A 12,354-nucleotide genomic window follows, 5' to 3' on the forward strand; every position below is an offset into this window, starting at 1 on the left:
CATAAACCGGTGTAAATACAAGCAGGAATGATCAAACCCATTCGACATTCGATCTGTTCTAGCTGCCAATTTCTAGTGTAAACACTCCTCCGTAATACGTGAACCAGTTACTCAACAACGCGGTATGTTTTCTCTATTTAATTCTGTTTTGTATAGATAAAACTGTTCTTAACTCGTATATTACATGTAATTGCATCAGAGTTTGGTTGTATCAAAACCTGGGCCTGGTAGATAGAAAAGTCGCAGTAAGAAGTTTGCTTGTAGTTAGGGACAGAGCCACGTTCTCATTGAACCGAGTCACAATTCGCGCGGTTACGCATCCGGCCACTAAGAGAAGTTAGAGCTTTGTTCTCATTAATGCAGCTGAAGTAGCTTCGAGATAATCGCCGGCAAAATTCACTTTCAATTCCAACGAAGCTTTAGTATTTCTACAACATACAGCCGATGAATTGGAAAGATATTGATTCACACCTTTCTATGAGTACTTGACGCTCTGCTTCATTTTGAAATTTAACGATTTCTGGATTTTAACACTATTAAGCATGCGTACTAGCATTGTTTGAGAAGGTTAATGTACATAATGCAGGGGCACGTTTCAAGTCCCGGTAACTTATCGGGCCCGAAATCAAATATTCAAATCAAAATCTAAAGAACAAAAGCGCAAGTCCTAGCCGAGTTCGACATATTCTCGGGGTTGATCCCGGCGTCTGTTGCTAGGGTTTTCAACAGCCGAGTTACAGATCCCGAGGCGGCTTATGATTTCCAGAGCATCAAGCTGAAATTGTTTGGTGCCTATAACGTAAAGATAAGGGTTCGTACAGGAATTAATTGGATATACAAAGACCAGGAAGAACTTGGCGGCTGGTACTCCGATCAGAGTTGTGCCGTATATCGCTATGAGGCTAACGAGCGCGATTGGAAACCAACACACGAAGTTCGTGATGACCAACATCACCATTCGCTTGGATGCTCTGTTTTCCACTCGGCTTACGCTGTCTCTAGATCCAGAGCCACCGAGACTGCAGTACATTCTACCGTAACAGCAAAGCACGAATAAAAATGCCAGGCCGTTGGTTGCCAGTAAGAAGGTCACATAGACCTTGGACACGACGCTTTCCACTTCAAATGGAAGACAGATCGCAACTTTCTCGTAACTGCTGACGTTGGTTGGGAGTAGCGGAAGGGTCGCCATGGTTAACGCGAACAGCCAACCGACCACCATGAGTACAATGATTTGTTTGATACTCAGATGTTTGTCGAACTTCAATGGGTGTACTATGATAAAATATCTCTGAACTGTAATCACCGTTAGAACAAAGGCAGCTAACTCTGTGGAGAAAATGGACACGAATCCAGCCACTTTGCAGCCGGCGCGGTACTGCCATCGGACGGCGAAGTTCTGATACTCACCCGACGAGTAAAGATCGGCGCTTGCGAGCATGCACAGAAACGCGCCCATGCAGAAGTTTGCGAACGCCAAGTTGCACATCAGAATCTTGGTAATGGAGTTCTTGCGCTTGGCAATGGGGTTCTTGCGCTTGCTCAAGAGAAGAACCAAAAACACGATGGAGTTTCCTAACAGAGCAAACACGAAAACAATCCACGAACACACGCGTAGCGCGTGAGAACCCAAGAGATTATCGCATGGGTTGAACTCGTCCTCTTCCGGTGTGCAGTTCACGAGTTTCCCAGTCGGGTTTGTCGGACGCGTAACGAGTTCCTTCTCGAGATCCACGCAAGAATCGGGAGGCAGTGTCAGCACGTTACGCAAACCATTCCTCTTGTTCACCTCGGACCGAGCGAGGCCTCTTGTTGTGGTTAGTGATGTGCTGCTGGTAGTCGTAACAACACTAGCGCTTGGCTTTGTGCAGATTTTGACGGTAGGCCCTTGTGTGTTTTGCAGATTGGGCGCCAGTGTGCCCACTTCCCCCGTATAAGACCGCTCGGAGTTTATGAGACAGCAGTGAAACGGATATTCCACAGTAGCTCGCTTGAGGCTTTTGAACGAGACAATTGGTATTTCCCATAAGTCTTTTGCTCCTTTAATGAAGAGCTTTTCGAGGCGCTCCAAGTTTTCGCCCGGTAGAAAGGATATTTTTGTCCGCCCAAGGTCCCTGAAAGAAGCATAAATCAGCGTCATTGAATTATTTATTTTCAACAGTTAGGCTCCCGCGCTGTAAAAGGGATAGCTCCTCCCACCTTTGTCACACAGTCACCACTTCAACGTCACATTAAGTAAACCTTGTGGAATCGATATTTTAAGAAATAAAGCCAAACGTGTCTTAAAAAAATAACTTAAGCTGTTTAAAGAATATTTTAAATAAAATATATTGGAATTGATCCGCAAAAACAAATTAGCAAATCCCTAGCTTTATTCACGAGGCAAATATGCATACCAATTTTAAATCTATTTTAAATCTTGCTGCACGGACTCTGCGATGTTCACAGCTCAGTGTCTACAATGAAATGACTGGCGGTTTTTGGCCAGGGCGATTTCCTTTTATAGTGCGGGTCCGTGCTTGAGTATCGGATAACATGTAACAATGTGCACAGTGCAAGCCGCAGTTTAATGCCCACTTAGCCATTCTATACTACTTCAGAATTGTTTTGCACAACAATTTCACTTGAGGTACGCGGTAAAATTTAAAACTTGCAAGGAAGGCGCACAGTTTTCAGTATATGGGCTTTCACGTTGGTTAATTATCGTCGCCATTTTGGTTAGCTTAGTAGCCGCGTCAGCACGTCATATACTTCACCAAGTCGTGCGACGCTCACTTTGGACCAAGTTGTCGCATTAATATTTAATGCACAGTAATGAATCGTGTTTATACTCACAGAGTGCGAAGCTTTGTTCCTTCAAAAGCCTTAGGGTGTATTTTCTCCAGCTTGCTGTTGTCCAATGACCTATGAACGAAAAATTAAAACAATTTGATTTAATAAAATGACAAGCCCATTTACAGTTGTGATCTACGAGTGTAAACGAGGCTTAAGTTAGTGTTTGTTTTGATGCAAACCTCGCATGTTGTTCCTATGCTAACAAGTTTGCATTTACATTTGAAAAGTACTGAGCTCTGTATTAAAACAAAGTGAACTCCAGCCTCGCTTCAATTCAAAGTCCTAGCACAGAACCAAATAGAAGAAAGATCCTTGCAGTTATTCGTATTCATTTAGCACAGAACTGTAATCCACCTTCATTAATAAGAAACATTGAATGGTAATTATGTGACATATTTGCTGATCCTCCTTAGGAGTTTGGGTAAGTAAATTGGTGTTCTGTCTTTCTTCAGTATAAATTATAAGAGCTATTCTGTTGCGAAAATTCATACTTTGGCTGCTGACTTACAGTCGTCCGAGTTTCGTGTTATTTACGAACACCATGTCCGGTAATTCTTTGATGCTTGTCTTTAGCAGGAACCTAGAGGAATGGAAAGTATATTCACAAGCTGTCCTCCACAGACCCGCACTATTACGTTGATCTTCTAGTGTCAATATACAGGGTGCTGAAGGGGTAAAATAGGAACTGGTATCTGGGATAATGGGATGTGAAGCACAGGGAATCGGAATTGGTCATTAAATTTTAGCACTGGGTATGGGGTTGGAGGCAAAATGTGGGCTGGAAGCTGGGATGGGAGCAGAATATTGACTGGAAGCTGGTCCTTGAACAAAATTTGGGCTGCGAGGAAATGAGATTTGTAAACCCCCTACCAGACCCTCAATATGAAATGATTCATGTTTAAGTACAAACTGAATCTCATCACAGGGATACTTAATTCCCGTTAATCTTCATTTGGAAAGCAAATGAAACAATGGTTTTCAGGGATTTCGGTTGAGAATCTGGACTACATTTTTGGCAGTTTTCTTCAATCCGGTCGCAAAAAAACGTCGGATAAAGGCAGTTTTCAATTGAGTGTCGAAAATAATTTCTCGTTTTCCCTGCTTTCTCTTTACTGCGCTGTCATTGGTTAGCAAAATTCACGCCATTTTGTTAACTAATGAGAAGCAACTCGAATTGTTTTAGTTATTGTTGTTGTCGTTGTTATTGTTTTTCTTACTGTGTTTCTTTGGTTTTATCTTTTTTCCCGTAGATCAGATAAATGGATAATTGATACTGTTAACTGCGTTTGAAATAGAACTTATTCTATACTACTTACAGTATTTCAAGCTCCGTGTACATTTTCAACGTTTCTACGTCAAGCCTCTTAATTGGATTGCCCGATATTTCCCTGAAAATGATTAATACGTACAACGCTTGTAGCTAACTGTTTTGTATTGAGACTTGTCCTTACCTTGTTTAAAAGCTCACCGGTACAGCTTTTTCGAATTATTCTGACTTTAAAATATCTCTGAAAAATGTGCAGTTACCCCCAATTTTGTTTTTTGGATTTCAGTAACCCTTGATAAGATCTGGTTTTCCCGCGTATGATAACAGGCGAAAAATTACTTGTACATTAGGAGGCACAAACCAGACGAGTTTCGAAGGCAGTTATCATGACATATCCCATCACCTACTGCATGAAAAAAACGTTTTGTGGAAATAAACGAATGAAAAACAGTCTTGAACTACAGCAATCTTGTTTATACGTACAGAAGTGTTATGGTCGTCGGTTTCCGGAAGACAGGAAGCTCTTCAAGCCTGTTATTATCCAGTTCCCTGTAAGGCAAAATGTGAACGATAATGAGCGAGAATTTTTAAAACCATCGTTCATAGAAACGTGCACAGAGAAGCTTAATTGTTTTATTTGCTATAATACTAGCTATAATAAGACAGGTAGCTATAACCTGATTGGCTTACTGTCTCTTCTGTTGATATTAGCAAAAAGGCTTAAAGGAAACCTCCACTCTTGAGATAAATTAAGGTTAAATTGTTGAAAATACAATCTAATTTCAAATTTCGTTGGAAAACATGGAAATAATATTTCTGTGTCGGACAAAACAGAATTTGATTATCGCTTATTTTTCATTTTAAATTCCCCGGGCGCCGCCATCTTGGGTTTCATGACGTAATACGGTTGCTCCATTGTTTCACACAAAATAACTTCTGCTTACTGACAATAGCGGCAACCGTATTACGTCATGAAATCCAAAATGGCGGCGCCCAGGAAATTCAAAATCGAAAACAGGCGATAATCTTTAATGTCACTTCTGCTTTTGAAACTAAAATTTAGAATTAGGCTCTATTTCCGACAATTTACCGTCAATTTGTTGTCGGAGTGGAGGTTCCCTTTAATTAAGAGCCAGGTAGTTTAAATTCACTGGGTAGGTTGGTCTCTTCATTGCTATATATTGTTTCCTTTACTCCACGTTATCTCTCTTCACTCAGGTGTGTCAATGCGCACTGGCGACATACTGCTGGGGGTATCCCTGCGATGGACTAACATCCCATTCAGGGGGGAGTAGGCAATACCCCTAGTTTCTTCATGCTACAGAAACCTGTTAGGTCCAGCCTCGTTTGTTTCAGCAAACAGCTAGTCTCTATGTACTTACAAATCAAGCAGGTTTTTGAGATCATCCAATGCACCATGAGCGATCGTTTTAAGGCTATTGTCCTTCAATGTCCTTAGAGACAACAAAAAGATATACAGTCAACTCTCGCCTTGCGGACACCCCGCTATTACGGACAAAATCCAGATCCCCGGCGAAAGCTATAGGGGTTTGACTAAAACTGATTCCCGCTATTACGGACTCTCGCTATTACGAAATTACGGACACTTTCGTGGTACAAACAAAACAATTTTATTGTTTTGACTCTCAATAAAGCGGACACCATGAACTTCGCATGTAACATAAATTGCAGTCTGATGTTCGTCAATTGTCAAACGCACACTTCAAAACATTTCTGGAATGTTTATTTTCGCACCAATCTTCTTAGTGGCTGTACGACAGACTCTGTGTTTTCCCTTCAGCTTATGCCTTTTTCTCCCAGACTCTTTAGGAGAGACCAAGCCCTCACCTCCATTTTCAATGACTGCTTAGCAGATTCGCTACTGTTGATAAGCTTGTCAAGTCTTACAATATATTTTGGGTCGCCACGTAACTCACTCCGCTGTTAAGCGAATGATACACGGTTCAACATCGTTCAACTTTTGTTGATCAACAAATGTTGAACATTGCTGCGACTTGTTGACTTGTTGACTTGTTGCGTCAACTTGTTGAACGGTATAGAGCCAAGCCTTATTTTCGTTCAACAACGTTCAACAACTTTGAACATGTTGAAAGGCATATGTCAACGTTCAACATCACATTGCAGCTGCAACATTTGTTGCTCAACAAATGGTGAACCGTGTATCATTTGCTTTACAGACACTAAACGACGCCCCGAGGGTGTCCGCTATAACGAGAGTTGACTGTATATTGTATTATGATTTGCTTGATCCAGTTTCAATTTTAAAGTTTCAACAAGCTTAGTGTATAAAGTTTCTACTTTAAACGTATTCAATAGCTTTAGCTTCAAGAATGAGTCCTCCTCTTTGTTTGCAATCTTATTAAGTCCCAAATATCTGCGATGTTCTAAGAAAATTATTTGACATCGGATATCCGTACAAAAACTGTTATTTCAAGACATTTGCCAACTGGACAAAAAGGTCGTCAAAAACCGTGATAAGGCCTATTACTCTGACCAGTCACAACAGACCCAACCAGCGCGATGAGCCAATCAGAACTCAAGGCAATTGTATGTAGCCGGGGTCAAGCGTAGGAAAACGCGTGCGACCAAGCAATTATAAGCATTATAGCAAGCCATGTCTAACTTGCTATAATTCCTGATAGCGTCAATATATAATTCCAAAGTAGAGATCATCGAGATTTGTGAAGAGCGATATATGCGTCACTTGAATGTTATTATATGAAAAATTATTACATTTAGAAGTGAAATATGTAAAACGAAAAAGACAGTGAAATGCAGATGAACACTCGATAAACGAGAGAACATGTCAATTATCTGCGCTATTGCAAAAACTGAGAAAGTTTGGAAATAAATCAGGCTCAAACGGGCCTCTACGAGGCAGGTTGATTGAGTTTGTCGCAGTGGTCAATGGCTGGAATACCTTTGAAGCCCGAAACACTGAAAACTCAACTAGTCGACGTGTAGTTAGAGTTACGCAGTGTTCAAAGTTCGACTGTTAAAACAAACATCTTTCCCTGGTGAATCGAAAGCCTTGTGCTTACTCGAATGCCCACCGAGCGTAGTTGCTGATACTGAACTGCAACGCTTAACCCTGTAGGGCGCTTTTTAGTATTTTTTCTTATAGTACGAGCAGAGCTATCATCAGAGGCGCTTTTTTGGTAAATAATATTGCGTTCCTATGCACTAGAGAAATGATTACTTACAAATGAATCAGTGAACGTAGTCCTTTAAAGTACCATGGCATAACCTCTACGAGCTTGTTCTTCCCCAGATTCCTGAGATGGAAAGATAACGTCTATTTTAATGTGAAGTCTGGTGTCCAGTTTAGGGGAGGTTACCAAGAAAAGCAGGCGCGGTTGTGTAGTCGTAAGCGGCGCGTTGCACATCACATCCAATGGTTGCTGGTTCGAGGCCTCTTCCGGAGTACTATTCCTCGTTTACGCTCCCCCAGCCCGGCCCCGGTTGTTCAAATAGCGGATAACTCTATCCAGTTGAGAAATCTCTATACAGCGGATAAAATGTATTTTAATAAATGTTATCCGCTGGATTGCGACTTATCCGCTCAATAAAGTTATCTGCTCTTTGAGCAACTAGGGCCAGGCGTATAAGGGAAACCGTCTTTTTCATACAGCTGGGGTTGATCCAGCAATGTACTTCCGTTCCATCCAGGGTAGGTAGTAACGTTTATCGTAGCTTTTTGCTAAAGCAACCCGGTAAACTCATTTAACCTAGCCTATGCTGAACTGGATAGTCCTTATATAAATATTTGTTTAAATAAAATAAAGAATATAAATAAATAAACATACTTACAATACTTCCAGGGAAGACAGTTTCGAAAATGTTCCTTGGTGAATGGTTTTGATGATGTTGTGGTCAAGATACCTTAAAAGAAAGTAATGAGACTTTAACTACCAAACCAAATTTAAAATGAAAACTATTTGCATTTATTTAGAAAAACATGACCCATCATGTGAAAAGAATCGAGGTTTGTATCTAAACAAATTCAACCCCAGCCTCGCTCCTGTTCAAACGCCTCGCCACTGTGCATACCTGATTGTAAATGGGTTTAAGGAACTTGACCTTAAGAAGGTTATTTACTATATATCCTCTGCTATCGCCAAGTCTGTCATGCAGTTCTGCTCTCAAGTCTATTGTGTTTTGAATTGATATCAAGTCGATATCCTTGCTAATCTGACACAATTTAAGCGTCCTACGCTCTTTGGACTTTTTGGGATCGTCACGCATTCTTTCCTCATGTTCTTGGGGGAGAAATGCGTGACGATCCCAAAGAGCGTCTGCGTAGGAGGCAAATACAATTTCAAGTTTCTTTATTTCCACGTACTGATAGACCTTATCACGGTTTTGGAAGCCATCTTGATGGGTAAGCAAGCACGTCTTGTTTGTATGGAAATCCGACGTCAAATAATTTTCATAAAACATCGCTTCTGAAAAATTCATGAATTGAAAACTTTTGGCACTAGGAAAAGGATTTCAAGAAAAAAAATTCGAAGAATGTAGCTGTACCAGAATGCGTCCATTCGTGTTTTGAACTTTCCATACATTTCCCTGTATTTTTTTCTCGTGAACTATTTTTAATAGCAGTTCACGGCTGGTTCGATCGCTATACAGACAAATGTATGGAAACGTCAAAACGCAACTAGATGCTTTCTAGCACAGCTACATTCCTCAGTTATTTTCTGTCAAAACCTTTGTCTAGTGCTCAAAGTTTCCAATTTATCAGTGAATTTTTCAGAAGCGATGATGTTTTATGAAAATTATTTGACATCGAATTTCCATACAAACACTATTATTTCAAGACGTGTTTGCCTAACCATCAAGATGGCTTCCAAAACCGTGATAAGGTCTATTTACAACATTAATCCAAGGAACAGGGATTAGAAAAATGTGGAGGTGTGTAAACGAAAACCCAAGAAGTTAAAAAGAGTTTACGCACCTGATCTCATTCTTGACAAAAGAGATCATGCATTTAAATTAATCTTAACTAGCGACCATACATGGAAGTAAACAAACAAAGGTTATATTGGCAAAGGTAAACGAATAAACAAATAAATAAGTAATAAAAAAAGAAAAGAAATAACTATGCAGGAAGTCACTTTCAGGCTCTGGATGTTAGCAGATATTCTTTTAGTTATTTTCTAAAACTTTGAAGAGATGCTGCATTCTTGATGTTTAGAGGTATTTTGTTCCAAAAATCAGAAGCAGCATATCTTGTCAAGTTGTCGTTGTTGTCTTTATTGTGCAGAAACATAACACGTTTCCGTTACTTACAATTTCTTTAATTTCCCAAGACAAGCAAACATGCTGGGCGATATAACTTCTATTCTGTTGTAGGAAAGCTGCCTATCATCAAGAGAGCAAAACAAAATAACTCAACAATGCTGGTGAAAAAATTCAATACAAAAAACTTTGGAAGAGCGAGTTATACGCCTTCATTAGGCTACAGTAAATCACCGTCTAGACACACTGAAGGAGAAACTAAAGTAGTGGTGATTTAGAACAAATCAATCTATAAAACATTATTTTGCATTTATTTCAATTAAGCTTACTAACCGCATTTTTCAGTTGATCAATTTTAAAAACATCTTTACTCTCCAAAAATGTTAGTTGGGCTAATTTAAATGTATGAAAAATAATTATAATTTCATTGGAAGCCATGTTTTCCAAACCATCCACGCATCACTACCTCTATTTACTGGTATGTTTAGTATGTATTTTTTCTCTTCTTTTATTTTTCTGAATACTCGTTTAAATGTTTCGAACGCTTTTTTTTTTTCTCATAGAAGTTCTCAAAATGGTCTTACAGCTCGGTGATGTTTTTTGTTTCATTGCACGGCTCTGACCAACATGAGGTGCAGTTCCTGTTGACCAAGTTACTGCAAAACCAAAATAAGCAAAGAATAGGTCAAATTATAATTCAATTAAAATTAATTTTACATATGCTTAGTTGCAATAACTCGTATAAAAACTAAAAATTGAAAATGCCAAATAAACGTTTATCAGTTTAAGTTCTCAGTAGCTTTCATATGATTGGTCGCAATGGAGAATTTCTTAGTTAGAGCCATTTTGCACAGCATATCGCTAAACAGCACCACAGGAAAGTATTGCTTTTGGGTCAGTAAAAGCTGGAATCAAATTAGGTTTGAATCCATAAGAGAATTAGTTTAATTTGTTCGATACAAGTTTGCTTGGAAGTTAAGGCAAGTTAAAAGTGACAAAAATAAATTAATACGAGGAAGACATACGTGTTACAGCTCCTCGTCGATAAACGGAATCGAATGAGATTCTCAGTAAAAAGCGGTGAAAAGCGGTCATTACACAAGCTACTATAACAATTTTAAGGGGCTGTTTACATGGGTAAGGAAGATCCTAGCACTAGGAAGATCCCAGAAGGCGGATCATCCCGGGTCCATCCGTTTCCTGTATTCAGTTTACATGCAAAGGGTTGTACTTGGCCCTAGCACTAGGATCTTCCTAGCTGAGAGATAGGAAGATCCTAGTACCATGTAAACTACCTTCACGCAGAAGGTCTTAGTACTAAGGACAAAAAAAAAAAAAAGAAAAGAAAGCCGGAAAGAAAGAAAAAACACGGCGGCAGCCGGGCGTTCACCTGCTAAAGGTCGACAATTTTTCTTCTTTTCCTTCTGCACTTGGTAACCACCCCGACCGAAGTTTCTGCACATAGACCAAACAATCTTCGTCCCTCTATGTAAACAGAGCCTTAATAAGTCCTGGCCTATATCACTGTGTTATACGGCGCGTTACAAACTGTGGCGTGGTACGACTTCATATCAGAAGATGTTTTGAGTTGCACAGTGACAAGCAATGATTAGATTACCTTGGACATAGCATAAGCGCAAACAATCGATGATGAGATTAGTCTGGGCTCAGTACAACATACAAACAACATAACTAATCTGTTTGCCAATAGCAGGAACAACTTCAAATCTGTTAACATAAATAGCAAACTTATTTGGCCTTAAAACCCTTAATACCCTAACACTGAATAGAAGTCTATTCATTTACAGATCTTCATACGGCCACAATTGATGCAAAGATACTTACACTGTGCTTGAATTCTTTGGAATCAAGTACTCTCGAATGGAACAGTTTTTTGCTTTCGTTGACGACAAAATAGCAAAAATCACAAGAGGGAGGACGCGCAACATCTTTTTCACCGGATCTGTCAAATTTTCCCTGATAGTGTAAAACTGGCGAGGCCACCTGGAGGACAAAAAAACACGCTGTTACAAAACAAAATTTAGGCTTAGGCATGTCTTCCTAAAGAATAATACATTCGCTTCTTATGATAGTAGTTTAAAAGAAAAAAAAAACAATTAAACAAAGAAATCCACTGGGGCTTCGTATGTAGATAACCGGTAACAAACTCACTGAGAAGCCAAATGTATTACCGCGTCGAGCGAATCTGTGTTTCATCTATCGGTGTAATATTTTCATTTTTTATCCAATACTTCGGATTTAGGAGGCTCGAGACAGTATTTCTGGACTTAGGGTGGAAGTTTTGAAATACAATCTCGCACACAAGATAAACTTCGATCTCCTCCATACTAAATCATCATTTTAACATATGATCAAAGTTAATTTTCTCATCGGTTTCCAAGCACCAGCTATTACCATAGCAACGGAAGCGCAAAGCCTGTCATTTTAAAAATCGTCGATTATCTCGAAATCTATAGGACACTTAATGACGAAACTTTAGGGATTTAAACTACTCAATCTAGACAACTTGTAAACGAAATAAGAAAAAAATCTGTAGGAGAGTTTTCAAGTAAATAATGAATCAATTTTTAAGGGGTGATTTTGTTTATTCCCACATTTTTCATCAATATCTCTGGCAAAATAAAACTTGACACTTTGTCTTTTCTGTTAAAGGGTCTTTCCTCATAGCAAAACATTCCAAATGTATATTGAGCTTCATGGGTGTCTCCGATTTTAAGATGTTTATGTTTACAAACAGTGAAAATAAGGCGCCGATAAATGAAAAAGTTTCTACTTTGCAGAAATCGAAATATCTTTAAAATGCCTCCACAGATTTTTCTGTTAAATTGCAGGCGATTAAAGTAAGAATTCTATAGGAAAATTCACCACCTGACGAGGGAATTTCAAGTTAAATTTGATTGAGTACTTTCCTAGTTCTTTTTTGCCAACCCTGTAACTCAAAGGTCCGGCAAAGTCTACTCCGGTGACCTCAA

The 12,354-nt window shown here is 39.3% G+C and overlaps 1 protein-coding gene across 4 annotated transcripts in view; it reads right to left on the reverse strand.

The window, feature by feature from the left end:
- Positions 1 to 667: 667 nt before the first annotated feature.
- LOC146480940 (follicle-stimulating hormone receptor-like) overlaps positions 668 to 12,354 on the reverse strand; it is a 19,492-nt gene continuing 7,805 nt past the window's right edge. For 3 of the 4 annotated variants that reach the window (XM_085108638.1, XM_085108637.1, XM_085108640.1), the window contains exons 2-12: positions 11,207 to 11,365; positions 9,946 to 10,017; positions 9,413 to 9,484; positions 7,934 to 8,005; positions 7,327 to 7,398; positions 5,485 to 5,556; positions 4,586 to 4,651; positions 4,152 to 4,223; positions 3,344 to 3,415; positions 2,836 to 2,904; positions 668 to 2,114 (exon numbers count right to left, since the gene is read on the reverse strand). In XM_085108638.1, the coding sequence (XP_084964764.1) occupies positions 668 to 2,114; positions 2,836 to 2,904; positions 3,344 to 3,415; positions 4,152 to 4,223; positions 4,586 to 4,651; positions 5,485 to 5,556; positions 7,327 to 7,398; positions 7,934 to 8,005; positions 9,413 to 9,484; positions 9,946 to 10,017; positions 11,207 to 11,310 (2,190 nt within the window). In that variant the 5' untranslated portion in view covers positions 11,311 to 11,365. Of the gene's footprint in view, positions 2,115 to 2,835; positions 2,905 to 3,343; positions 3,416 to 4,151; positions 4,224 to 4,585; positions 4,652 to 5,484; positions 5,557 to 7,326; positions 7,399 to 7,933; positions 8,006 to 9,412; positions 9,485 to 9,945; positions 10,018 to 11,206; positions 11,366 to 12,250 lie in introns of all 4 variants that reach the window. The other variant, XM_085108639.1, reaches the window with a different exon arrangement.

Source organism: Pavona decussata, unplaced genomic scaffold (genome assembly GCF_977016875.1).
Source record: "Pavona decussata unplaced genomic scaffold, jaPavDecu1.1 SCAFFOLD_51, whole genome shotgun sequence".
NCBI lineage: Eukaryota > Metazoa > Cnidaria > Anthozoa > Scleractinia > Agariciidae > Pavona > Pavona decussata.